We start from the raw sequence: 27676 nt of genomic DNA on the forward strand, positions 1-27676 counted from the left end.
AACTAATTATTCGGAGAATATGCCTTCCCTTAATTTTACTTCGACCCCACGAAAGATGATTGTAAGAACATTTTATTGACTTTTTTTTTATATATATTTTTAAATCATTTTCTTATAATTAAAAAAAAAAAAAAACCATTTAGTGGCTCTAAATAAGTTGAAGTTAATGATACAGTGTTCTACAATTTTAGTCTATAAATCTGTCTATTTAATCTATGAATTGTAGCAGCATGTGGTATTAATATTGAGGAGGCCAAGACAACGAAGACCAAAAACAATTTGACCCATTTGGCAAATTCTTCCTTTTCTCGCGCAAACACGATTCCCTTTGTTTTTTAGTTAATCATTAGACTTTCAAACGCCGGCGTCTTGGTTCTGAGGCGCGGCAAACTCATCTCTGGTAAGAAATCCGCCTGTGGAGGGTACTCTTTTATATTCTCTACCTCTGTTGTCTTTACCCTGTTTTTCTTTTTCTTATATTGGGACTTTGCCGTGATCACAGCCATGAAATTGGTCACTGATTTGTTTCAAAATTGGCTTGGTTTGAGTTGCTTACGAGAGCCAAGACTGCCCCTATTCCAACACGGGTCCGTGTACTATTTGCTGCGTAAATTTATGTTGTTTGATGAGTATCCATTATTGGCATGGTTTCCCCATTGATCAGACAATATGATACCACAGATGCCACAGAGTAGCATAATTATGGAGGGGATGGAAGAGGAAGCCGATAAAGATCTTATGTTGCTGCCTTCCTCTTCTCCAGTTGTAGCAGTTGCTATCAGTGGGAACAAAAACAGTAAACATATAATTAGGTGGTCCTTGGAAAAGTTTGGACACGAGGGCATCATTAGTTTCAAGTTGCTACACATCATCCCAAGGATTACTAGTGTGCCAACTCCAAGTAAGCCATATACATTCTGTTCAATGTTTCTTATGTGATTTCTTTTTATGGTGCAACAGACAGTTTACCTATCTAGATATTTATTCCTAAAATATATAGACAACGGGATCATATAATTATTGGACTCGACTCTGTTGGACTAGTGATGATATAGTGATGGTATTTTAACATAGTATATGATTTGACATAAAACCGGCCATCAAGTTTTCTTTATGGCAATGTCGATGCAGTGGGAAATTCAATTCCAGTTTCACAAGTTCGTGAAGATGTTGCTGCGGCTTATAGGAAAGAAATGGGGTGGCAGACAAGTGAAAAGCTTGTTCCATATAAGAAGATGTTTGCTCAGAGAAAGGTCCAGCCTTACTCTAATTTGAATTATGGGTAGCAAAAAAGAATGAACTGAAGTCTTCTTTCGAATTGTAGGTACAGCATGATGTTGTGACTCTTGAAGCAGATGATGTTGCAAATGCAATAATAGAAGAGGTTACAAGGTGTTCAATAAGGAAGCTCGTTATAGGAATTTCATCACAGGGATTTTTCTCGAGGTATTTGACTAACTTTTAGCCTGTTCTTACTGAATTCTTTGAAATGTTACTTTATTAGGCTGTTAACATTTCTTTGTTACGCCTCGAGTCAATTTTGTGAAATCCCACATCAATTGGGGAGGACAACGAAACATTCTTTATAAGGGTGTGAAAACCTCTCCCTAGTAGACGTGTTTTACAAACCTTGATGGAAAGCTCGAAAGGAAAAGTCAAAAGAGGACAATATCTGCTAGTGGTGAGCTTGGATTGTTACGAAATGGTATAAGAGCCATACACTGGGCAATGTGCCAGCGAGGAGGTGCTCCTCGCTCTAAAGGAGGGTGGACATGAAGGGTGTGTTAGCAAAGACGTTGGAACCGAAGGGGGTAGATTGGGGAGTCCCACATCGGTTGAAAAAGGGAACGAGTGCCAACGAGGAAGCTGGGCCTCGAAGGGAGGTGGATTGTGAGATCCCATATCGGTTGGGGAAGAGAACAAAGCATTTTTTATAAGGGTGTGAAAACTTCTCTCTAGCAGACACGTTTTCAAAACCTTTAAGGGGAAGCCCGAAAGGGAAAGTCCAAAAAAGACAATATGTACTAGCGGTGGAGTTGGACAGCATTTATTTTCTCTTTCTATGTTGTTAACCCACTTGTGTCTGGATGACATTCTTCTGTAGGAAACTAAACGGTCTGTCCTCAAGAATATCAGCTCATGCACCTAGATATTGTACGGTCTATGCTATTTCAAAAGGAAAATTAGCCTCAATACGGCCACCTGATATGGAGACAAGCGTGAGCATTAAAGATGATTCCAGTGAAGCAAGTTCTGCACATAGCTACTCAAGCTATTCTTCTAGCTCGCTTACAGGTAGCCATTAATTAGTTAAGCATTCAACTAGACACATGAACTTTGACTGACCCGAGTTTTTGAACTTTGACTGACTAAGGTCATTACTACATGCATACTAAAAGCGGTTGAAAACTTATGCGGAATCTATATTGACTTTAAACCTTCAACAAACAACCCCAAATCACTTGCCTAGTATGTCCCTGACTTTACCTAGTAAGTAGCTCTACTATTGAAGTCGGGATATGCAATCACATGCAATCATGATTTAGGCTAACATGATTATAGTAGAACCTAAAACTTAGTGTTTTGGCTTCTACTTCTTTTCTTTTCTTCGAGATTTGCATTACTTTCATCCACATGGTTCCATATATATCATTTTCATTTACACCAAACCTTCTAGGTATGCATTACTTTCGTGTACCTTGGGCCTCTCCAGATATGCTCTTTTATGCATAGATGTGCATTACTTTCATACACTTTGTTCGTTCTGTTTTCTTGATGCAGATAGCAGTTCGAGCTTTATTACATCCTACTCTCATTTCCCTTCTCCTTCTCCTTCCCCTTCTCAACCATTACAAAGGTTTCAAGCTCTTTCAACGATCAATCAGTGTCTTCTTACTACGAAAACTAGCCCCATTGTAGCCAACCATTCTCGATGCCATTCCGTTGATATTGAGGAGCCGGTGGATTGCCTTGGATCCTCTCCCAATGTTTCATATAGTGCACAAACATTGAGTCGAGCCTCTAGTTGTAAAAGCTTGCCAACAGATTACAAGTCATGGGTTCCTGATGAAGCTTCATCATCAGGCACATTCAATGATTATGTTTCATGTGAAAGTCAGGTAATCTATCTGCTATTTGCCTTGGCTTGTTGTTGAAGGTGTCGTTTGGAGAATAATGTTCGAGTTCGGTACGGTCGGATCAATTATTGAGATTGATAGTTTGACGATCCATGACTTTGATGTTCGCGTTATGACATTCATTTATTTGATGTTTGAATGATGTATTTGTATGTTTAAGTTGTTTACTTGCATTGGCAGGCGGATGTCAACTTTGAGCTTGAAAAGTTGAGAATTGAACTAAGACATGCAAGAGAAATGAACGCAATTTCTCAACAAGAGACGGCCAATGCGTCTTTGAAGGTAGATGTTATGTTTGTTGCGTTTATAGTTAATGGCACTCTCTATAGTGGTTTCCTACTCATGGTTAGAGAGATAGTTGTTCTTAGCAACGGAACGAAACACCCTTTATAAGGGTGTGGAAGCCTCTCCCTAACAAAAACGTTTAAAAACCGTGAGGTTGATGACAATATGTAACAGACCAAAATAGACAATATCAGTTAGCAGTGGACTTGGGCTTTTACAAATACGTAACGGGCCAAAGCAGACAATATCTGCTAGCAATGGGCTTGGATAGTTACAAATGGTATTAGAGCTAGACACCGGGTGGTGTACCAGTGAGGACACTGGGCTCCTAAGGAGGGTGGATTTGAGATCCCACATTGGTTGGAGAGGAAACAAAACACCTTTTATAAGGGTGGGAAAACCTCTCCGTAACAGACGCATTTTAAAACCGTGAGGCTGACAGTTGTTAGTTGTTAGCTTAGGTGGTTACAAATGGTATAAGAGCCAGATATTGAGCGGTATGTCAGCAAGAACGCTGACCCCCAAGGAGGGTGGATTGTGAGATCCCACATTGGTTGGAGAGGGGAACAAAACACCCTTTATAAGAGTGTGAAAACCTCTCCATAACCGACACGTTTTAAAACCGTGAGGTTGATGATAATACATAATGAGCCAAAACAAACAATATCTACTAGCAGTGGGTTTGGGTCGTTACACTACCGATTGTATACTTGTTAGGCTTCTTATTTGCTTATTACATATAGCAAATTCAGGGTGTTATTGCTTTTGATCAGGTGAGGCATCTAAATAAACAACGATCAAAAGAAGCTAAGAAGCTTGAGGAGATGAACAATAAAGAGGTATCTGCTAAAGAATTTGCAAGGGAAGAGAGAGCGAATGTTGAAGCTTTGAGAAGAGAAGCAAAATTTGTAAGAGAAGGTGCTGAAACAGAGGGTATCTATAGGAAGGAAGCAGAGACGAAAGCTGTTCAAGATGCCAAAGAGAAGGGAAAGCATGAGAGTGCTCTTCATGGATATCTGCAGCAATACCAACATTTTGAATGGGAAGATATTGTATGTGCCGCATCATCTTTCTCTGAGGATCTTAGGATTGGAATGGGAGCACATGGAGCAGTTTATAAGTGTAATTTGCATCATACAACTGTAGCAGTGAAGGTTCTTCACTCTAGAGATGATCACAAAAAGACTCCATTTCTTCAGGAGGTGAGTGAATTATTCTAAATCGGATTTCGTTGTGTTCTCGATAAAAAAAAATGAGGCCTTCTAGTTATTTCCTTGATCTCATATCGGTTCGAGAAGGGAACGAGGCATTCTTTATAAGGGTATGAAAACCTCTCCCTAGTAGACGTGTTTTAAAATTGTGGGGATGACGATGATATGTAACGAGCCAAAGTGGACAATGTCTGCTAGCAGTGGGCTTGGACTGTTACAAATGGTATTAGAATCAGTCACCGGATGGTGCGAGACATTGGTCGGAGTAGGGCTAGACCCTCTCCATAGTAGACGCGTTTCAAAACTGTGAGGTTGACGGCGATACGTAATAAGCCGAAACGGACAATATTTGTTAACAATGGGTTTGAGTTGTTACAAATGGTATCAGAGGTAGACATTGGACGGTGAGCCAGCGAGGACGCTGGGCCCCCAAGGGAGTGGATTGTGAGATCCCATAATGGTTGGAGAGGAGAACGAAGCATTCCTTATAAAGATGTGGAAACCTCTCCCTAGTAGACGCGTTTTAGAACTGTGAGGTTGACGGTGATATGTAACAGGCCAAAGCGGACAATATCTACTAGCAGTGGGCTTGGGCTGTTACAAATGGTATCAAAGTCGGTCACTGGACGGTGCAAGGCATTGGTCGGAGTAGGGTTAGACCCTTTCCATTGTAGACGCATTTCATAACCGTGAGACTGACGACGATAAGTAATAAGCCAAAGCGGACAATATCTATTAGCAGTGAGTTTGGACTATTACAACGGATTTCAGAGCCAGACACTGGATAGTGTGCCAGCGAGGACGCTGGACTCCCAAGGGAGGTGGATTGTGAGATCCCATTTCGATTGGAGAGGGGAAGGACCATTCCTTATAAGGGTATTCTCTCCTTAGTATACACGTTCATGAGGCTAATAGCGATACGCTGAAACTTTGCTTGATCTTTTGTTCTGCTATATTGTATGATTATCCTTACTGAACTGATATTTATATCTTCTGTTGCCTTTCAGCTTGAAATCTTGAGCAAAATTCATCATCCCCATTTACTACTACTCCTTGGTGCGTGTCCGGACAAGCACTGCCTGGTTTATGAGTACATGGAAAACGGTAGCCTAGAGGATAGGTTGTACCGCAGAGGCAACACACCTGCAATCCCATGGTATGAGAGGTATAGGATTGCTTGGGAAATAGCCTCTGCTCTTGTCTTTCTACACAGCTCAAAGCCGAAACCGATAATCCACCGTGATCTTAAGCCTGCAAACATCTTACTCGACCGAAACCTCGTGAGCAAAATCGGCGACGTTGGTCTATCTACTGTGCTTAATTCAGATCCTTTAATGTCTACTGCATTCAAGGATGGTGGACCAGTTGGTACTCTATGTTATATAGATCCTGAGTATCAACGAACTGGATTAATCTCACGCAAGTCTGATGTTTATGCTTTTGGAATGGTGATCTTGCAGTTACTAACTGCAAAGCCAGCAGTAGCATTAACCCATGTGGTGGAAACAGCCATTGAGAAGCGCTCCTTAATAAAGGTTCTTGATATTGAGGCTGGGCATTGGCCTATCGAAGAGACGTATGAATTGGCGAGATTGGGACTTTGGTGTGCAGAGCTACAACGTAAAGATAGGCCCAACTTAAAGGAGCAAGTACTTCCCTTGTTAGTGAGACTCAGAAAGGTTGCTGATGAGGCTCGCAATTCGGCCTCCACAGTCCCTCCTGCAATTCCTAATCATTTCATCTGTCCAATTCTTCAGGTATGATGGTTAGTTTTTCTCGTTCATAGTTGAGTCGTTTGTCTCTTGAAAGTACCTACTAATTACAACAGTATTGCCTTGTCCAAAAAGTTGTATGATTCTTGAAATCTGGACTTTGCATCTTTAGACTTGTTCTTGCTCGATGAGAACACAAGGAACTAGATATGGACAGTTCCAATAAGGTCTCTTTCTTGACCAAAAATCTATCAAGAGTCAAGAGACGGTCAATCTTCTTAGAAGTTTAACAGCTTGTTTTTTTTCTTCTATATGGCTCCTATGTGTCGGGACTTGAACTGTGGTGGTACTCTTCTCATGTAACAGCTAAAGTCCACCACTAGCAAATATTGTCCTATTTAGGCTTTTCCTCGAAGTTTTAAAAAGCGTTTGCTAGGGAGAGGTTTCCATTTGTTCTCCTCTTCAACTGAAGTGGAATCTCAAATTTCATTTTTTGAATATACCTATTATCCAATAAGTCTGTGCAAAGTGCATATCAGGTCATAAGTTACTTTTTGCTTGTTAGTTTCTAACTCTAACCTTATACTTTTTCTGAACATACTATGCTATTTCCGAACAGGACATGATGAATGACCCTTGTGTTGCGGCGGATGGATACACATACGATCGTCGAGCAATAGAGAAATGGCTCCAAGAGAACGATATTTCACCGACGACGAAGTTGCCACTGCTAGATAAGAATTTAATACCTAATCAGGGTCTTCTCTCTTCAATTATGGAGTGGAACTCCAGAAAAGACTAATGGGAAGCTACCAACCTCCATGGATGAGTAGCCACTATTTACCTTCAACTTCTTTCCCCATACCCATTATAGGAAATCTTGACTTGCAGAGAAAAGAATATGATCCTGCACAAAACTTAATAATAATTCTAAACTATTATATATAAGAGACAATAATCAATGATTTTGACTAATTTTTTTTAAATTTGGATATGATTACATCCAATTCATGGGATCCCAACATTCTCATATAACATTAAAAAAATTGAGTTCCTTCCCTTTAGTCTTACAATACAAAATTATATATATATACGTACTAGTCTCACCATGAATTAAATTTAATTTTGATTCATATTAATTGGAAGATTTTTCTTATTTTGATCCAAAATTTATATACAATTATGGATTAATGCATGTTTTTCAGAAATTTGGAAGAAAAAAAAAAGGAAGGAATAAATCGGCCATATCCAAATTCTGTAGATTGAAGAAAAAATAATAATTAAAAAAATATATCGATCAATTACTCAAATTCATCCTAAAAAATTCAACTCACAGTAACGGTTAGCCCTCTTTGCCGCGATCAATCCATCTCAATCCTTCCGATTTCTTCAATCTTCTCAATAACTTCCTTGAAATCCGGCCGCCGAATCGGCGAAGAACAACAACAAGCCTCGCCGATCTGAAAAAGGCATTGGAGATTCCGCTCTTTCGAAACACTGCAATCGCCGCCGTCTCCGCCACAAGCAACCGCAGTTTGATTCATTGTCTCTTTGGCGGAGAGCAACTCGAGTAAGATCTTGCCGTAGCTATAGACGTCGGTCCGTTCGTCGGCGTCTGTCATCTTAACCAGTTCCGGCGCATTGTAGCCGGAGGCGGAGGAAGCTTGGAGCAATTCTCGAGTTGCGGCGGCGTTGAGGAGGAGATGGAGGCCGAAATCGGAGACGTACGGCTCGAAATTTGGATCGAGAAAAATGTTCATGGGCTTGAGATTTCCGTGCGGTACTGGTTTTGGTAATCCATGGTGGAGATGATCTAGGGCTTTCGCGATTCCGAGAGAGATTTTGTAGATGATTTCCCAATTTTTTGATTCTGATTCTCCCACTGTTCAATCACAAGAAATTATCATAAGTGCTGTTGTATCTTAGCTTTTCCCCTTCTTAAAATAAATATTTATTTAATAATTTTTGAAAATTCTAACGTACAATTTTTTTTTTCTTTTTTTGCAAAATCCATTTTATTTCGGTTTATTTTATTTAAATTTTTATACTTTGAAATTTAAATTTCACTTTCCGATAATTTCAATAAATTAAATCTTAAAAATTGTCTTTTAAGGTTCATTTACAAAGAGAACAATTGGAATATATTCCCTAATTTAATTTCAAAAAAGAAAAAAAAATAAAGAAGATGAATATATTCTCTAATTTAACATATAATAAAGTTTTTCGAGATTTCTAAAATATAAATTCTTTATAAATAAATACTGATAAAATAAACTTAAAACTAAAATTAAAAATAGAAAAATAAAAATAGAAATAAAATAATTATTATCGACCTAATGTTGAGATGACTTACAAAATTTACATTTTAAATATAAATATAAAGAAACATAGGTAAAATGAGAATTAAAGTTGAATATGTTAACTAAGAGAAATAAATAAATAAATAAAAACAGAAAAAATCTAAAGAAAAAATGTCAATGCTATGGCTAATATATGAGGTGGATAGAGTTTTTAATTTTTCTTTTAATTTTATTATCGTATTTTCAACCTCAATAATGCATTAAAAAATTATTTTCCTTCAACATTTAATTAAATTTTAGATATTTTTCATTTTATATTTTAATCTCTAATTTTTTAAAATGCCTATTAAAATTTTGGCTTAAATTTAATATTTTTTTAAAATATATATATATATGGTAGAAAAGACAAATAAAAAACGCGCCCGCCGGTCGAACCGGAATCGTCGTCTTCTCTGATTCACCCATGGAAAACCAACAGCAACCGAAAGCCAAAAGGGTTACCGACATTACCCCGATATTCACTCAATTTCCCATCAGATTCTTTTCCTTTTCACATTCTCGAGAAACAAACAGAAAATCAAAATCAAACTTACCTGTAATGAACTCTGACAGATTCCCTCTGCCATAAAACGGATGAACCAGAAGTCTCTCGCCTCTCCCGCCGGCGTAAAATCCCAACATCGGCACCAAATTCCGGTGCCGGATCGAACCCAGAAACCGAACGACGTCGTCTACACTAGATTCCACGGCGGCAGGACGGAGGAACATGAGTAGTGTAGCTCTCTGTGTACTCTGTAAGGAAGCCTTGTATAGAGTTCCATAGTGGTATTTTCCGATCACTTCTCCCGGAGCTTCTAGAATCTCGTCGATCGTCAAATCCTCGCCGCCTTGAAAAGTGGTTAGCTCCTCCACCGTCGCTGCCGTTGTGTCTTGTTTTTTCTGGTTGTTGTCCGGCGACGGGTTTTCGATGTCGTGTCTGTGGTTTGATTTGGAGAGCTTATGGCGGAAAAAGAAGATGGAAAGTAGGAGAAGAACAAAAATGGTGGCGGAAGCGACTATAAGGATTAATTTGAGCATGTGGGTTTGTTGAAAAAAATCAAATTTGAATTGGGAATGGAACAAAAATGGAGGCTTTTTCTTTGAGAAAACAGAGTTTGTTGAGTTTGAAGGGGTATGGGTTCATAAGGGGGAAGGAGAGGGAGATACTTAGCGTGTGTGCTAGGGGAATACATCCATCCAAACAAGAACATGGACCCCAACTTTTGTATATTCCATTACCAAATTTCATAATTCACATCAAGATCAAGTTTATAATCAAGGAATACTCCCACCATCGAGATTAGGCCTTTTAGCAAAACTAAGAGCCGATGAAAGTCCTCCCACCATTGAGATTAGACCTTTTGGAGAAGTCCAAAGCAAAACCAAGAGCTGATGAATGTCCAAGCTAATTTAGGGAATGAACATGAATTTATAATCGAGGAATAATCTCTTCCTTCATTTTTGGTTTTTGAAAATGACCCATTTGAAATTTGGAGTAATAAAATAAATGTAGGAGTTAGGAGTAATGGCATCCATGACTTCATATTTAAGATTTTAAATTAAGATTTGACACCTAATAATTATCATATTCTCAACTTAAATACCAAATATCTTTCTTGGTAAGCCTTGCAATTGATATTGTTAACACCTGAACATAGAATGAAATCAATGTCGTTCTCAAAGTTAATAAGATCTGAAGAGAAAAAAAAAAACTAAGTTAGTTCATTCATGTATTCTTTTATTCAAGAGATTATAAGGAAAGTTGTTTTTTGTCTATGTAACTTTCTAAAACTAGTCTTATTAATATATTTAAACAAATAATCAGACAAAACACATTTAATTTTAGAGTTGTTAATGAGTTATTTGAAAAACTAGTCAACAATATATATCCAATTCATTTAAGTTTTTTTAAATCATGATAACATATTTGCATTATCCAATTCTCTTTCATTTTCTTATTATTATAGTTTTTTTGTTTTTTTAGGGACAAACAGGGAGAATTGATCCTACAAACGAGAGAATGAGGGACAAATGGGAGAATTGATCCTAGGAGCAGGAGAACTACTAGCGCTGCACAAAACCATCACAAAGGTTTATGTACAAAAAACAAGCAAATCGAAGATATGGAAAGAGATGTTTTTATGTTCAATCAGAAACATCACCAAATTGCCTGAGTTGCTCATTATTATGTATACATTAAAGAAAAAGGTTGCTCATCGCTGTTCTCATGTCGGGTAGGTCGAGTACGAATCTAGTGAAGTGATTAAATGTATATATGTCTATTGGAACTTACAGTATAAACAATCATCAACACTACTAAATAACAAAAGCTTCTATGGATGAATCTTAACTGTATGTTCTATTCGACCTCCAATACATATTTACAAGGTTTTCAGAGATCGTAAATCCTCGTTGAATTAATTACATTTCATGAATATACATATATATATATAATATGTTCACGAAATGTAATACATAGGATTTGGAAGTTTGAATGAACGAACCGATACTGAAGTCCCCAATAAATCACTCCATTGGTCACCCGAGTTTCCAATGATTCGTAATCCTTCGATCTCCATCTCGCTCCGCTTCTCAGATTTGTAATGCACTGCTGACTTCCCTTGGTCCTCATCTCTCCTGTGAACAGGATCAGGATGAGAAGACGTTTGGATGAATCCATAGATCATCATCAGGTTAACACATTACACAGTAGCATACACTGACCTTAATATAAGCCTGTCCCAGTCATAAAACCCTGCGTTTATCAAATTCTGTATTGTAGCTTCCCTCTGGCGTTCGCTCCTTCCAGTAAGCAAAACTATCTTGAATCCCAGATCCATTAGCTCTATATAGAGTTTTAAACTTGGCTGAATAGCAGGTGCTGTAGCCCTCAGGACCCAGTTATCAAACTCATCAGCATTAAAAACCTGCGAGCTGTGACATTCCCAACTTTGCATATGAATTCTAAAATGCAAAAGTGTTCCAAGATCTTATTTCATGAAATATTAGATATGTAGATAAAGTAAGCTACGTTTGTTGCTGTTGGGAAAGGAGTCCTACATCGGCTAAGGGGTTTATCATGAGTTTATATAAGTAAGGAATATATATTGTTTGTGATTTCTAACATGGTTTTAGAGTCATGCCCTTAGTATAGAATCCATAGAATCCTCAAACGTCGAACAAAGAAGTCATGCTCTTAAGTATAGTCAGCTCTTAACTTAGTCATGACAATAGAATTTTCAAATATCGAAAAGTTGTAAGCCTTGACTAAGAAGAGACCGTTCGAGGGCTCCATAGGCCACATGGGAGGCTCTATGGTGTATTTCGTTCAAGGGCTTTAGAGAAGGAGTCGAACTTCGATTAAGGGGAGGCTATTCAAGGGCTCCGTAGGCCTCAAGGGAGACTCTATAACGTACTTTGTTTGAGGAGAGGATTGTTGAGGATTGTTAGAATAGGAGTCATACGTTTAGGAATAGGCATAAGAAATTATGCTTAAAGTGGATAATATTGTACCATTGTGGAGGTTCGTGATTGCTAACAGTTTTGCAAATCATAATCTAGAAGGTAAGAGAGCATATGATTTAATATCCCTAAACCTAAACTCAATAAAGAAATTCAGCTACGTCCCAAAATTCTGTAATGTGGTTATCTACTTCAATATTATGAACAACAAATAAGAACACAGAAGTTCCAGTTAGCTCTAATCCAAAAGCCTCATGATACCCAAACAAGTCAAGAACGCACTCTTCAAAATCCATAGTGATCGTAAAAAATTGAAGGCAGCATACAGAAATCTGAACAGAACCAAGAAAATCTTACCCATAACCATGGTCTCCGTAGTAAGGAAGATTAGAAAGCAAGGTCTCGTCGATGTCGAAAACCCAGACATCCTTTCCATCGCCAACCAATTTCACACTCTGGGCAAAAATCTCAGCCTCCGTCGATGCAAGTTCCATTTCAAGTTGATAGGCACGACCGGTTAAGTACTCTTTCACATAATCAGAACAATCTTTAGGAATCGTTTTCCACGGATTCAGATTGTTAGCCTCCACATTAAATCTCCAACTATCACACCTCAACTTGATTTCTCCATCCAGTTCCTTCAACTGATTCTCCACTTTATCAGGAAATTCAAGAATAAGTGGCCTAGGAAGGAGATGAGAATCGAAAGCTTCATGAGCGAAGGCTACAGAAATCACGCAAACGAGAACAATATGTCGAAGAAAATCCATCTTCAGAGGAACAGGGGTGTGGATCTATCGAATATATAGTTCTGAAATGAGAATCAAAATGTATAAACAGAATCTCAGATCTGTGAAATGAAGGGAAGGATGATTGTTGGTTTGATTAGACGAAATGGGATTCTTGGATTAACAGTAAAAGGAGAAAATGGGTTGAGAATGGGTAACCTCTCTGCCTCTCCTTGGTGGTGGTTTGGTTTGATGGAGAGGGCGAGAGGGTTGGTGGAAGGGAAATTGGCTCGTGGATTAAGCGAAGACGACGATGAATTCGGCTGAATGCAGAAATGGCGATTGGAATCTGTATTATATAGGCAACTTTGTCTCCTTTTTACTTGGGTTTTTAGGCGATTTCAGCCCTACATTTTGATTTTATCCAATTAATCTTTCAATAATATTAAAATACCAAGTCAACCTGTCTAAATTAATACCTTAATTTCAAATTAACCATCTGTTTTCAATAAATAGTAAAATTAATAATTTTAAATATACAAAAAAAAAATATAATAATTTATAGATTATCTCCCAACTAAAAGTATCCAAGTAATTGTCAAGCATGACAAAGAATATTTGTTAATTTAAAAAAAAAAATTGAAGAAATTTATTTTGAAGTATTTAAAAAAAGTTGTTTTTAAATATTTTTAAAAAATTAAGAATATTAATAAAAAAAAATTTAAAAATCTTATTTTTGAACCAGTTTTAAAAGATGGAGCTTAATTTTAAAATCTTTTTTAAAGGAACAAATTATTAATCATTTGGTAATTATATTTTAAAACGTTCAAAAGTATTATTGATAATTTTGATACCTTCGAGACAAAGTGAGATACATTGATATTAGTTGGATAATGGAACCAAATATTTCTTACGTGTAAATCTCTTACTAATGAACAAAAGCGGATAATTTCTGCTAGTGGTGAGTTTGGATTATTACAATTGTATCAAAGCTAGACACCAAGCGGTTAGGACACTGAGTGGATTATGAGATCTCACAATCTGAGATTGAAGGGAAACATTTTTTACTGAAATGTGGAAATCTCTCTCTAGTAGATGAATTTTAAAATCGTGAAACTGACGATGATACGTAACAAAACGAAACAAACAATATTTACTAGAAGGTGGGTTTGGATTGTTACATTAACGTTTTAAACTTTAATATAAACCCGATTTACGAAACCGTTAATTAAATCATAAACCTTTAAAAGAGTAATTAATGGGACCATACAAACACAGAGCTAAACACAACGTAGAAATGGGCAAGACTTTCAATGTAGAAATGGGCATCAATTAGTCCAACCCCGTGGGGAGTGTTGGCAGTTCGTTCATTATTTAAGTACTCCATCCTTTCAAACCTCCCACTCATCACGTTCACTCGAATGGCATTTCCGCCGCTCAGAAGAACAATGTACGGCTCCTCCTCCTCCTCCTCACCTACCTCGCTCTGATCAACAATGGCGAGCACCGAGAACTTGGATTGCAACGCCGCTCTTACTCCCGAACTTGGATTTGAGACGGATTTGAATCGTGTAAGTGATCGGATGGGTAAGCGGAGAAGGATCTCGAGTAAAAGATCGTTGTTGTCATCGGCGAGTGATTTGGCAGCGGCGGAGGAGAACGGGGTGGTGATTCTGGGTGCTTTGCTGCTGTGCATTTTGAGATGAGAATCGCAAGGATCGGGGGATTTGACGAGATGAATGGTCGTTGAAGATTTAAAGCTATGAGACCATCCTTTCAATCTTCTCCATTAAGTAAGTTTCGAACATCCTTATCGACTAAGTAATAGCTTCGAACTTCCATGGAACTATGAGAGAATTATCTGAATTCTTTTGCTCAATAATTTAGCGTAAATTTACAAGAAAGAACAGGTAGTGGGGAACAATGCATATAATGGCCACGTTTTTCCCCTCTGTTCTTTTCTCTTCAAAAGGAGAAAATTGTGGGTAACCCTTTTGCTTTTCTTGTTTAAGGCTGAAGGAGCAGGGGCAAGAGATTTTGGGAGTGGATTGACGGTGCTAACAAGGAGACAGTTCGGGAAGGACAAGGCTTGACCCCACCCCCACTGGAATAGGTGGCTGACGAAAAAGATGCTTGCAGCAGCTTGTGGGGACTGTGTACGATACTCAGGCCACTTGCTGAGCCTTCTTGTTAGCATGTTGAAAAAGCAAACTTTTGTTGAAGCAATAACCTTTGAATCAAAAGTAATTAACCTCTCCTTATACGAAATTTAGATCAACAAAGAAATAAGATTGAAGATAGAAGCAAGATTTAGAAACCTTGTTCTAAATTGAGTCACTCCACAATCTAACTTGATTAATGCTTGATTGAATGGCTCGGGTGCAATTCTACTACAAAAATTGCTTGAAATTTAGAAATGACAAATATAATGCTCGAATTTCTAATGGAAACGTCTCAATTTGAAATCTGAATTATATTCATCTACGAATCTGTTTTTTACCTAACATATTGTGGGTATTTATGGCCGGGATTCAAGTTAAATTGACCATTTGACTTTTACATAATTTATGAAATTAAACATAGTTTTTTCTAACAAATGTTGATGTGCTTGAGTGGTTAATGTGACAGATTTGAAATCAATTGAGCTCTTCGTGCGTATGTTCGAATTCGTTCATGACATTGTTTTAATCTCTTGGCAATAGTTCCATTTGGAACACCGTGATTCTCATCAAAATCATCACCTCTTTCCGTCACCTCCTTGATCAACACCGTGATTCTTATCATCTTCACCTCCTCGATCAAATCTAAATGCTTCACTCACCTTTCTTTCCGTCCATTTGGAACACCGTGATTCTTATCATCTTCCCCCTCTTCACTCACAAAAATCTTCCCCCTCTTCACTCACAAAAATCTCTTTAGAATCCTCGAATCAGAAAAAATCTAAATGCTTCACTCACCCTTCTTAGTAGATGCTTCACTCACAAAAATATTATAAAAAAATTAGTAGATATAGGAAACAAAAATATTAGAAAAAAATTAGTAGGAATAGCAAATGAAGGGTAGTAAATCCATAAATTACTCTTTTTAAAAATAAGTCAGCAGCTTTGCATCATCCATAAATCTATCCTCCACATGCTCCATCTTCGGCCAACAAAAGTGTTTATGAAACATCTTATAAACTTTATTAATACTAAGATGTCCCATTAATGCACCACCATATGCTTCTCTCAAAAACAAATATTTTATAGAGCATTTAGAAATACTTAAAAATTTATGAAACACATAATAATCATCCACCACTTTTTTTTTTGCAAGACAAGATGCATAAATAGTTCTAAAGTCTTAGTTATCTCTATATAATTCAATAATATGCTTTTGCAGTAAGAGAAGTAAAGAGATCATACCTTTTGATAGCACATAAACTACTGTATTATCCTTACCTTGCTTATACTTAATGACACATACGAAAATGTTTCAATAAATTTCACCCACTTTGCATGTCTACGGTTCAGTTTGCTTTGATCCTTCACTTACTTCAAGTTTTCATGATCAAAGTGGAGCATAAATTCTCTAGACCATAAGTAGTGTTGCGGCACATGCAGTATATGAACTACAAACAATTTTTTATCACAGGTAGGGTATTTCAATTTTGCCCCATTTAGTTTTTCACTAAAATACACTAACGGCTTTTCATCTTGAATTAAAACAAACACTTATTATGACCAAACTACATGCATCACATCCAATTTCAAAAGTTTTATAAAAGCTAGACAAAACAAATAATGATGCATTGCTTAATTTGTTCATAAGCAAATTGAATGCATTCATAATGAATTTAACTTTGTCTCTATCTAATGCTATTCTATTTTTATAACTATGAAGCCAATAGAGTGAACTTTTTCGATGCAAAAACTACCTTTATTAAAATTAAATTCTCTTTTCTATGTGTAATCAAAACTAATTTAACATACTCCACATGCTCCAGCAAAATCTTCAAATAAATTATAATATCATCGATATAAACAACATGTTTTCTCATATATTTTCTCAAAACAACATTATATATTAAGCGCATAGGTGTACTAGGAGCATTAATTAACCTAAAAGGCATAACAAGTCATTCATACAATCCAAACTTAATATTAAAAGTTGTTTTCTATTCATTTCCTACCTGCATTCTAATTTGATGATATCCAGATTTGAAAATAATTTTTATAAATAGACACGAATCATGTAATAAATCAAGCATATCGTCTAACCTAGGAATAGGATGTCGAGTTGATGACTCTATTATCCATGCAAATGCGCCAAGGTTCATCTTTCTTTGACACCAATAAGTCTCGTATAGAACATGGACTCAAACTTTCTGGTACATCGCCCTTCTCCATGAGCTCCTCCACTTGCCTTTGAATTTTTTTTGTCTCTCTAATAGGAGGTATTTCTTTATCTTGAAATATGTCTTCAAATTCCTGTAAAAGAGATTGAAAAAAACTAAGGCAAAACTAAGTTGTTATAGTTAGAGACCAAAAATCCTCCATTGTACATCAGTATAAAGATTGATTTTTGTGAAAACCTCACCTCTTCAACTGTAGCCAAATAACTATCTCTCTTCCTTTTTTTCTTCAATTTCATCTCTAGGCAAAGTCAAGTTGTTATAGTTAGAGACCAAAAATTGCCATGGTCGGCCAAACAATATGTCTCCAGCATGCATTGACAACACATCACAAAGAGCTTCATCTTTATATTTTCCCAGAGTAAAAGATATTAAAGCTTGGAAAATTACCTTCATTGTTCCACTATCATTGAGTCATTGTAGCTTGTAAGTTTTAGGATGATCTTGAGTTGGAATTTGCAACCTTTTGATCAACATAGTACTTACTACATTGGTGCAACTTCCACTATCAATGATAAGACTACAAGCAATCCTCTTGACTAAACACCGCGTGTGAAATAGGTTGTCTCTTTGATCATCAACATCATTCTCCATAACTTGAGTTTTAAGAAGTCTTCTTGTAATAAGTGCCAAATGAATACCATCTTCTAGTTTCTTCTCATTCTTCTGGACTTCTTCAACTAGATCATTGATCTCCCGTCCATTTTTCTCGTCTTGGTTTATGATTGTACAAACAGTAGTTTTATATGCTTAGGACCTCACACACTCAACTCACTGATTTTACACTCAGGAACACTCGTGTTTAACACACAAAGGTTATTTGGGAAAGTGACTAATTTTTTTATCGAGGTAGATAATATGGATAAAGCAATTTTGATAGTAGCAAGCTATTCAAGACAATCAAGACAAGGTAATTATGTAGTAACAACGAAATAAAACAAGAAATGAACAAATAAATAAGGGACAAAGATATTTTTGCATATAATTGCAATGCAAAAACAAATGAATTCCAATGAGAATGGTTGTGAAGATCGAACACAACAATTCCAGATCTTCAAATAAAAGTGCAAATGGTCTAATGATAAGGATATATTAAGAACAATATGATAAGATTTTTTTTTTTTTTTTTTTTCTTTCAAGATCTAAATATGATCTATAACAGGACACTAAGAACAAAGTAGAAGGATAATGAAGAATGTTGGAAATGACAGTAAGAAAATAAATGACAGATTTAAAGAGACGATAAATAATAGCGGAAATTAAAGATAAAATCAATTCTAGAGTCGGCTAAGATGCAACCTACGCTCTTATACCAAACTGATAAGGCAACCCCAATCCTCAGCCCAACGATCCAAACTTTTGTTGAAGCAACAACCCTTGAATCAAAAGTAATTAACACCTCCTCATACGAAATTTGGATCAACCAAGAGATAAGGCTAGAATTAGATTACTCTTACGATCAAAGATCTAGAAGCAAGATTTGGAAACCTTGTTCTAAATTGAGTCACTCCACAATCTAACTTGATCAAGGCTTGATTGAATGGCTCGGGTGCAATTCTACCACAAGAATTGGTTGAAACTTAGAAATGACAAATATGATGCTCGGATTTCTAAGGGAAACGTCTCAATTTGAGATCTGAATTACATTCTTCCACGAATCTGTTTTTTACAAAACATAATGTGGGTATTTATAGTCTCCTGACAAAAGACGTTTGTGGCTGGGATTCAATCCCGGAATTTATTCCCGATCACCCTTTAATCTCCACAAAGAATAAGTCAAATTGACCATCCTTTTACATAATTTATGAAATTAAACATAATTACACTATGATTCTTATCAGGACGATTGTAAGAATTTGGAGTGAATAAACTTTCGTAGGATTAGAAGAGTTACTGCTACCCTTATTACCTTGTTGAAAAGAATATGCTACGGGCCTACTTAGGAAAATTAGTGGAAGCGATGCTCCGAAGTTAAAAATGTGGTTGGGTGCCTTGTATTCTTGGACGTAACTCCCTTAGGACTTGTAGCACATAAAATTTATTACTAGGAGAGGTCTGGTTGTGTTTAGTGGAGCCTGTCTTGCACTTTTCTAGCTCGTAATGACATAAGAATAGGAAGATTGTTGGGTGTCATTAGAGAAACTTCTCGCTAGTGCTGGCATGGGTGAAGTTATAGAGAGATTTGAGATGTTAACTATAGAGAGCAACGACTCCTCCATACATGGTCATGTATGTACACTCTAGAGCCTGAGATAGATAAGGACATTCTTACCTTTGCGCAGGAAACAAAATAACTTAATAGACCTCGAAAAGTAGAGACTTAAGCTAAATGCATCTAAGAAACTCAATTAACCCTGATGGGTGACTATTACATCCTTCATAGAACCCCATGGAGTTTCCGTCAAATGTCCAATTAACACGAAATTATGTGAGCTTTTATCTTTCATGCAAATAAACTAAACTCCAGAGTCGCATAATGAAATTTATATCGAAACCCCGATTTCTGAGGCTATGATTTCTCAAGAACTACTCACCCATCTTCAAGCTTATCTTCAACACTTGTGTCGTCTCGTTCTCTCCAACCTTGTTTATGTCTTAGCTTGCCTTTTAAACACGGGCAAGACTTTCAATGTACAAAATGGCCTTAATTGTTCGAAACCCGTGGGGAGTGTTGGTAGTTCGTCCAATATTTATGGACCCATCCGTTTCAAAGCTCCCACTCTTCGCATTCACTTTGACGATATTTCGACACAAAAAAACATCACATGCCTCCTCCTCACCCACCTCTCTCTGATCAACAATGGCGAGCACTGTGAACTTGGAGTACAACGCCAACATTCCACCCGAACCCGAATTTTGGTACAAACTCCACACCCATTTAAGATCAACCCTATACTTCACAAACCACCCACAATGATCATCTTCCATCTCGTACACAATCAATTCCATAGGTTCAAGTTCAACACCTTCAACCCAATAAAGATGCCCACAGCAACCTCCAAAATACTAAACAATTTTGTGTCCCCGATCATTGGAAGCTCCAGGTATTGGAAATTCATGGAGTTTCTCTTCGCTCAAATCGAAGTATATTCCCTTTCCACAATCCCGCACCCAATGAACAGCTCCAACTGAGCACGAGTAAGAATATCTCAAGCATATTTTAACTGACTGATAAAGAGACCATCAGGAGTGGGTGAAGCTTCAAGACCAAGAAAGTAACTGAGAGAACCCAAATCTTTGGTAGCAAACTCAGAATGAATCTTGCGAGTAAAGCTGTTAATAAAAGATGAGTTGTTGCCGGTAACAATAATGTCATCAACATAAAGAAGCAAATAGATAAGGTTAGATTGCTGATGAAAGACAAAAAGGGACGTGTCAGCGCGACTGCAAGAAAACCCAAGTGTGAGAAGAAATGAGCTAAAACGTTGAAACCAAGCACGAGGAGCTTGCTTTAAGCCATAGAGAGCTTTCTTTAATAGACAAACATGCATAGGAAATCGAGGATCAACATACCCAGGAGATTGTTCCATATGAACACGTTCAATAAGCGTTCCATTGAGAAAAGCATTCTTGACATCAAGTTGTCGAAGAGGCCATTTATTTGTGACTACAATAGAAAGCACAACACGGACAGTGGTAGCTTTGACAACCGGACTGAAAGTGTCAGTGTAGTCAAGACCAGGAACCTGAGTATAACCTTTGGCAACGAGACGAGCCTTGAAACGCTCGACGGATCCATCGGGCAAATATTTAATACGAAACACCCATTTAGAGCCCACGATGTTGGTGTTGGCAGGGCGAGGAACCAAAGTCCAAGTATCATTTTGTTGTAACGCTCGAATTTCTTCATCCATGGCAGTCACCCAAGCAGGATTCTTAGCCGCAGATTTGAATCCTTTTGGCTAAGTGGATGCAAGAAGAGCATAAAGAAGTCCAGATGAACCCAACATACCAAGATTTGCTGGATGACGAGTCTTGAATATACCAGCTTTGGCGCGTGTGATCATAGGATGAGTGCCCAAAGAAGAGAAATCAACAGGAGGTTCAATAGAGGTCGAATTAGAAGTCGAGGGTGGCAAAGTGGAACCTGCAAGAGAAGTATCAACCTGCACAGACTCATCTACAAGGTCAGAACAAATATCACACGGGGATGAACTGGATTGAGGAATGTGCGGTGATGAAGTGGTAGGGAGGGATGAATCAATATGATGAAGATGTGGTTCCAAGAAATTTGAAATATGAATAGTGGAAAGAGGTTGAGCTTGGGAGCTAGGGATAGCAGGAAAGTGAGTTTCATCAAATTGAGCATGGCAGGTGATATATAGCTTAGTGGTGGCGGGATCAAGACAGCGGAACCCTTTATGAACAGGACTATAACCCAAAAAAATACAAGGAATGTTGCGGGGAGAAAGCTTGTTAGGCATATAATCACGCAAATAAGGATAAACACGACAACCAAAGGGATGAAAATTGTCATCATGTGGAGTGTAGTCATAAAGAAGTTTAAAGGGTGACTTACCTCCAAGAAGTGGAGTAGGCAACCGGTTGATAATATAAGCTGCAGTGCTGAAGGCGTCAACCCAAAAACGAGGAGAAAGATGAGAGTGAACGAGAAGGGCCAAGCCAGTCTCAGTCACATGACGATGTTTTCTCTCAACACGACCATTTTGAGCAGGTGTATATGGACAAGAGAGTTGATGGTGGATGCCAAAATTACGTAAATGAGTTTTGAAACAGGTACTAGTAAATTCGGTACCACCATCGCTTTGAAATACCTTGATACGAGAAGAATATTGATTTTCCACAAATTTTTGAAATTGAAGAAAAATATAAAAAAAAATCATATTTAAATTTTAAAGGGTAAAACCAAGTGAATCGAGAATAATCATCAATAAAAATAGCATAATAAAGAAAACCCGAATTTGATTTGACGGGAGAAGGACCCCAAAGATCACAATGAATAAGATCTAACACATGAGACGACCTACGTTCATTGCGGGAATAAGGCAATCGATGACTTTTCGCAAGCTGACAAGTATTACATAATGATGGAGAAGGCAATAAAGACGTAAGAGAAAGATGACCTTTTTTATTTAAAAAAGAAATAACAGAATGATTCACATGACCCAGACGAGCATGCCATAAATCATATGAAGCACGTAAAGATTTGTTTTTAAGGGCTCAAATAAAAGCAAAGTTGCCGCGCTCCAGCACATATAGCCCTCCATCTCTTTTACCGGTTGCCACCACCCTTCCTGTTTGATGATTCTGTATAGTAATAAGATTATTAGTAAATGTAACGGAGGGAGGAAAATCAGACGTTAATTTACTTATGGAAAGAAGATTTTTAGTGAGGTGAGGGACAACCAAAACATCTAATAAGTGAATATTTGGAACAGGAGAAAGAGTACCGGTGTGGGTAATGGGTAGGGATGCACCGTTTTCTACGATCACAGAGTCCTTACCCGTGTAATTTTTAGACTGATCCAGAATTGATGGGTCGACAGTCATATGGGCCAAAGCTCCAGTGTCCAGAAACCAATCAGCAGCATCGGGTTCAGCAATAGAACATGACGTGTTAAAGGCTTCAGCAAGGTGAGCATGAGAAGAATCAGGTCGAACATACCGTTGGTTGCAGCGGTTAGCATAATGACCCTCTTTGCGGCATATTTGGCAATGAGGTGGTCGACGACCCTGACTTGAGTGGGTTCGTCCTCGATTAGAAGAGTTGTTTTTGTGAGAATAAGATCGACCTCGCTGGTTGGTAAAAGAAGCAGGGTGACTTCCATGGGTGCGACCATGATTAGTGGCTATGAATGCTGTAGGAGTGGAGTCAGAGAACTCAAGGGAGCGCTGGAACAACTCAAAACTTTCAGTTTGAGAGACTAGATCTGCAAAACATGGGATAGGGGTGAGAGCCATCTGAGTAGTAGAAAAAGCTGAAAATTCGGTGCCGAGTCCACGAAGGAACCAGTGCATTTTATCAATGTCCTCGACGGGTCTGCCAATGGCATGAAGTTGGTCACAAATTTTTTTGAAGGCACGGGCATACTCAGCAACAGGTTTTGTGCCACGTTTCATCAACTGCAAGTCATCCTTGAGTCTCAGTTCACGAGCTTTTGACTGATGGTTGAACGTAGTTTCCAACGCAAGCCAAACATCACGTGCAGTAGAGAGACCAACGACAACAGCCATGGCTTCCTCAGTGAGAGAGGAGAGCAGGAGACAGAGAAGTCGTTGATCGGCTGCTCTCCATGCCAAATATTTGGGGTTGAATGTTGAGGAGGTTTCTGGTTCAAAGCGAGGTGGTGGAACCATAGTTCCATTGACATAGCCCAGCATGTCTTGACTCTCAAGGAGAGGGAGAAGTTGGCTTTTCCTTTCCAAAGAAGATAATTGGAGGAAGAAAGTTTGATGGCGATCATATGGATTAGAGTATTGAAAGGAAGAAGATGATAACAAGATTCGGAAGCCATAGAGAAGAAAGGATCAGGGTTGTTAAACCGAAAGGGCTCTGATACCATGTGAATGTTTGATTAATCCACCACACTCAAATGGTGGTGAGAGTTCTCTTATTTATAATCATTTACAGAATACAGGGTAAATTACAAATAATAAGGAAATAGCGATAAAAGGAAAAAATAATAAATGAATACAATATATTTACATTTAATAAAAGGGAAAATATGTAACCCGCAAGATATTTGCCTTATAATGAACGGTCAACAATCCTTAACACATAGGTTCAAGTTCAGCACCTTTAACCCAATAAAGATGCCCACAGCAACCTCCAAAATACTAAACAATTTTGTGTCCCTGATCATTGGAAGCTCCAGGTATTGGAAATTCATGGAGTTTCTCTTCGCTCAAATTGAAGTATATTCCCTTTCCACAATCCCGCACCCAATGAACAGCTCCATTCCAATACACTCCACGGTCGATTTCCTTGATGAATCGATCTACGAATGAACCCTCGCAGCAGATCCTCCAGAACCCAGAATCAGAGGAGCAAATCTTGATTTGGTAGTTTGTGGAATCCACAACTCGAAAGCAAACGACTTCGTAATTTGGTGATTGTAAAGGATCGTATGGTAAATTAAGATCAAGGGTTACTCTGTTTTTGATTATCTTAAGCATGGGAAGCATTTTGTACTGCTTCGTCGTTGGATTGTATACGTAATAAACATTCTTCTCGTATGATCTGCCCAAGAACAAGCCGTTACAGGATTGCAGGATTACAATTCTACATTCCGAGATAGTAGGTTCAAGAGATCTGTATGGCACCCGAGGCGCATTTGGGTCCATATAGTCGAGATCGGATCCAGAGGAAAAACGACTGCAGTATGGACGGAACAAGATAACTGAAGGAGGAGTGAGTGGCTGAAAAGCGGATCGACGGTGACAGAAATTGGGATCGGAAATTAGGGAGAGCCATCGTTTTGAGACGGATTTGAATCGTAAAAGTGATCTGATGGGTAAGCGAAGAAAGATCTCGAGTAAGAGATCGTCGTTAGCGACGAGTGATTTGACGGCGGCGGCGATGGTGGACCGGGTGATGATTTTGGGTGGTTTCCGGCGGAGCATTTTGAGATAAGAAACTTGTTCATAGCTAAGGATTTCTAGAATTTGAAATAACAATTTTAATGCTTTTTGAATAATTAAATCAAAACTAAAATTAAGAAATTATGATCGAAACAAAATTGAACAAAATAAAAAAGGCGATGTATCAACCAAAGCATAACACGTGGGCTTTTTGTATTCTTTTAAAATGAAAAAAGACTAATTAATTAATTAATTATATTTAATAAATTAAAAAAGAAGTATTGTGCCACGTGTTCGTTCATACATGATTTTAAAAAAACATTGTATCACTTTCTTTTATTATTATTATTATTATTATTATTATTATTACAAGTACTATTTTTATTATTTACTTTTTAATCTCCACCATATATTGTAGTGTGAAAATTTTATTGTAGTAAATAATATAAAATTGTACTAAGATTAAGTACCCTTTTAACCAGTTTTAAGGAGTGGACACGTCTATATTAAAAGATATTTAAAAAAAATCATAAAATTAAATAAATAAATAATTCAAAAAGACGTTATTAATATTATGATTGGAGAAAATATCCATCAAAATCAAGATTGTCATGGTTTAGATATTTATATATCTCTAGCTTCAATTTTATTTATAATTTAATGAAATTAATACAAATATTTTTATTTACGTAATAATAAGTTCGTTTTATTTTATTTATTTCGATTGTTTGAAATTTTTTTTACTTGAGCCGGAATTTAAACATCTAATTTACTTATTTTTCTAGTTAAAAATATATATTCTAACACTAAATTGAAATTGAAAATTTTAAAATTAAAACTAAACCTACCTAATTAAATTTATAATTTAATATTTTAACCAATTATATTTATCTACATGCTTAAAAATATACAAGAGAGGCTCCAATTTGGGGGATTTGACAGTAATTTTTTTTTTTTTTTTTACCTCCGTTAATTTACTTTCGTCTTTCTCCTGTTCCGCCCATTTCCTGGCGGCGGCGGCGGCAGCCAAGACTTCCCGGCATCCAACGGAAAATTCAACTTAGCCTTTCTTCCCCTCATTCTAAACGCAGCCGAATCGTAAGCCCTAGCCGCCTCAACATCCGAATTAAAAGTCCCCAACCAAACCCTACTCCCTTTTCTACTCGGATCTCGAATCTCCGCCACGAACTTCCCCCACGGCCGCCGTCGTACACCTCTGTACCTCCTCCCGCCGTCGGAACTCAACACCTCTTCTGCGATCGCCACTTCTGGAGAGCTCGATCGCTCCGATTGTTCCGGCTTCTGAATCGGAGGCTCTTCCTCTTCCAACGGTTTCATGAACTCGAAATCTTCGAATTCGAATTTGATCGACGGGAGAGAGAAGAAGGCGGATGGTAACGGGAACTCGAAATCCAGGAGAGTGCGGAAGGAATCGGGATCTTGGAGACGATGGCGTTGGATGAACTTCAACCGTGAGAAATCGTCTTCTTCTTGCAGTTCCATTCTTTGTGATTTCGTTAAAAAGGAGAGGCGTTTGGGACACATTTATAGTGGGTGAAATTACGATAATGTGTAGACACACCACGCACACCTAATTCTACTTTTCTTCAATTATGCAAGGGTAAACATGGAACTTCAAAATTTATTTTGGATAACTATTACTTATTTCTTTAATACTATATATGAAGATAAACCTTTTAAAATACGTTATAAATTTTGGGTTTTAAAGATTGTTTTGTAAATTTCTAAATTATGAAATTTTATTGATTTTTTTCTATTTATTTGGGAAAAGATGAAATTTCAAAAATTATTAAATTTAAAAGTAAATTTTGAATGAGTGGGATCCAGCCTTACTTGTCATAGCACTTCAAGTTTATCTCTTCCTCTCCATGTCGCTATCACTGTGTTCACTTCTTCTTCCCATCCATTTACGAGCATAATCATATCTTATAATAAATCTCTCGTGTTATTCACTATTATATACAAATTTCTTACACACTTTTAATATTATTTTTATTATTTTAGTTGAAAAGTAGAAAGAGCTCGCTTTGAACCAGGTTACACTATTGTACCCTATTGTATCGACGTTTAATGAAAAGTATTAAATGAGACAAATTAAAATCAAACTAAGACAATTCAATCGTCGTAGTTTTTTGTTTTCGATGGTCCGATAACACACGAAATAAGCAAAAAGTGGGGCATGGAGTGGACCAAAGGAAGAAGAAAAGGTCGAGACAACTAAGAAGGATAAAAATGTCATTTTCATGCAAGTTGAGAGGTTTTTGTTTTAAAAGTCACTAGTGCCCTATTGCCAAATAAATACGAATTAACCCCATATCAAACTTTTTAATCTTAATTTTGGTAATAAAAATAAAAATTTCAACTAAACTTTCCATTCGAGACTTTTTTACATTTAACATTTTGATCAAACGAGAACGTCTTTTCTTAACCGTACTTTATCGATTGATGTTTGTAGAATATTCTCACTTTAGAATACCAATAAATACATCTTTTAATAAACTATATAATTTAATAGCGATTGAGATAATATTATATATAACCACGTTTGATAATTATTTAATTCTTATTTTTAAAAATTAAAATGAAAAAAATGCAAGGAAAAAAGAAAGCAAAACTTTCATAAATAAGCATTAAACCTTTACAATACATCATTGATCGATGTTTGATGGTTCCATAAAACAAAATATAAAAATTTCCCAATTCAATAAATGAATAAACAAATCAAACCCCTTCAAACATATATATATATATATATATATATATATATCGTCAACTTGGATAAGGATCGAATTCACCATCACTAAGTTAACGAGTTTTTTTTTTTTTTTTTTTTTCAGAAATTTTAT

The 27676-nt window shown here is 37.1% G+C and overlaps 6 protein-coding genes across 13 annotated transcripts in view; 1 reads left to right on the forward strand and 5 right to left on the reverse strand.

Moving 5' to 3' along the window:
- Window positions 1–262: 262 nt before the first annotated feature.
- Window positions 263–7619, forward strand: LOC111490674 (U-box domain-containing protein 35-like). Of its 7 annotated transcripts, XM_023139213.1 has the most exons (11): window positions 263–400; window positions 503–587; window positions 682–901; window positions 1132–1253; window positions 1325–1446; window positions 2105–2295; window positions 2782–3119; window positions 3318–3419; window positions 4175–4624; window positions 5641–6390; window positions 6965–7619. In XM_023139213.1, the coding sequence occupies exons 3-11, from the start codon at window positions 682–684 to the stop codon at window positions 7145–7147; spliced, it is 2478 nt and encodes an 825-aa protein (XP_022994981.1). In that variant the 5' UTR covers window positions 263–400; window positions 503–587; the 3' UTR covers window positions 7148–7619. The 7 variants fall into 7 exon arrangements, with proteins under 7 accessions (XP_022994981.1, XP_022994982.1, XP_022994979.1 ...); XM_023139214.1 differs by lacking the exon at window positions 503–587 and having other exon boundaries at window positions 263–422; XM_023139211.1 differs by lacking the exon at window positions 263–400 and having other exon boundaries at window positions 508–525; window positions 633–901.
- Window positions 7580–9846, reverse strand: LOC111490677 (putative kinase-like protein TMKL1). Its single transcript, XM_023139221.1, has 2 exons — window positions 9239–9846; window positions 7580–8227 (listed from the first exon to the last, which is right to left on the reverse strand). The coding sequence occupies exons 1-2, from the start codon at window positions 9720–9722 to the stop codon at window positions 7707–7709; spliced, it is 1005 nt and encodes a 334-aa protein (XP_022994989.1). The 5' UTR covers window positions 9723–9846; the 3' UTR covers window positions 7580–7706.
- A 1085-nt stretch (window positions 9847–10931) lies between these two features.
- Window positions 10932–13238, reverse strand: LOC111490680 (acid phosphatase 1-like). Its single transcript, XM_023139224.1, has 3 exons — window positions 12504–13238; window positions 11409–11618; window positions 10932–11321 (listed from the first exon to the last, which is right to left on the reverse strand). The coding sequence occupies exons 1-3, from the start codon at window positions 12914–12916 to the stop codon at window positions 11144–11146; spliced, it is 801 nt and encodes a 266-aa protein (XP_022994992.1). The 5' UTR covers window positions 12917–13238; the 3' UTR covers window positions 10932–11143.
- A 10834-nt stretch (window positions 13239–24072) lies between these two features.
- On the reverse strand, window positions 24073–24858 carry LOC111491568 (F-box protein At5g07610-like). Its single transcript, XM_023140531.1, has 2 exons — window positions 24372–24858; window positions 24073–24328 (listed from the first exon to the last, which is right to left on the reverse strand). The coding sequence occupies exons 1-2, from the start codon at window positions 24849–24851 to the stop codon at window positions 24227–24229; spliced, it is 582 nt and encodes a 193-aa protein (XP_022996299.1). The 5' UTR covers window positions 24852–24858; the 3' UTR covers window positions 24073–24226.
- An 800-nt stretch (window positions 24859–25658) lies between these two features.
- LOC111491361 (ethylene-responsive transcription factor ERF106-like) lies at window positions 25659–26335 on the reverse strand. Its single transcript, XM_023140266.1, has one exon. It carries the CDS (start codon window positions 26310–26312, stop codon window positions 25779–25781), a length of 534 nt encoding a protein of 177 aa, XP_022996034.1. The 5' UTR covers window positions 26313–26335; the 3' UTR covers window positions 25659–25778.
- A 1110-nt stretch (window positions 26336–27445) lies between these two features.
- Window positions 27446–27676, reverse strand: part of LOC111491358 (ethylene-responsive transcription factor ERF105-like) — a 1203-nt gene continuing 972 nt past the window's right edge. The window contains exon 2 of one of the 2 annotated variants that reach the window (XM_023140264.1): window positions 27446–27656. The gene's annotated coding sequence lies outside the window, so the exon portion shown is untranslated. Of the gene's footprint in view, window position 27676 lies in introns of both variants that reach the window. The other variant, XM_023140263.1, reaches the window with a different exon arrangement.

The sequence above is a fragment of the Cucurbita maxima genome, unplaced genomic scaffold (assembly GCF_002738345.1).
Source record: "Cucurbita maxima cultivar Rimu unplaced genomic scaffold, Cmax_1.0 Cma_Scf00016, whole genome shotgun sequence".
Taxonomy (NCBI): Eukaryota; Viridiplantae; Streptophyta; class Magnoliopsida; order Cucurbitales; family Cucurbitaceae; genus Cucurbita; species Cucurbita maxima.

Coding starts and splice junctions, on each gene's coding strand:
- LOC111491361 (XM_023140266.1), bottom strand. CDS start 26,312: ATGGAACTGCAAGAAGAAGACGATTTCTCACGGTTGAAGTTCATCCAA.
- LOC111490677 (XM_023139221.1), bottom strand. CDS start 9,722: ATGCTCAAATTAATCCTTATAGTCGCTTCCGCCACCATTTTTGTTCTT. Junction 8,228..9,238: donor TCTGTCAGAGTTCATTACAG/GTAAGTTTGATT, acceptor GTGATTGAACAG/TGGGAGAATCAGAATCAAAA.
- LOC111491568 (XM_023140531.1), bottom strand. CDS start 24,851: ATGCTCCGCCGGAAACCACCCAAAATCATCACCCGGTCCACCATCGCC. Junction 24,329..24,371: donor TCAAAAACAGAGTAACCCTT/GATCTTAATTTA, acceptor CACCAAATTACG/AAGTCGTTTGCTTTCGAGTT.
- LOC111490680 (XM_023139224.1), bottom strand. CDS start 12,916: ATGGATTTTCTTCGACATATTGTTCTCGTTTGCGTGATTTCTGTAGCC. Junction 11,619..12,503: donor TACGGAGACCATGGTTATGG/GTAAGATTTTCT, acceptor GGAATGTCACAG/CTCGCAGGTTTTTAATGCTG. Junction 11,322..11,408: donor TGGGACAGGCTTATATTAAG/GTCAGTGTATGC, acceptor TCCTGTTCACAG/GAGAGATGAGGACCAAGGGA.
- LOC111490674 (XM_023139211.1), top strand. CDS start 670: ATGATACCACAGATGCCACAGAGTAGCATAATTATGGAGGGGATGGAA. Junction 1,447..2,104: donor TCACAGGGATTTTTCTCGAG/GTATTTGACTAA, acceptor ATTCTTCTGTAG/GAAACTAAACGGTCTGTCCT. Junction 2,296..2,781: donor TTCTTCTAGCTCGCTTACAG/GTAGCCATTAAT, acceptor TTCTTGATGCAG/ATAGCAGTTCGAGCTTTATT.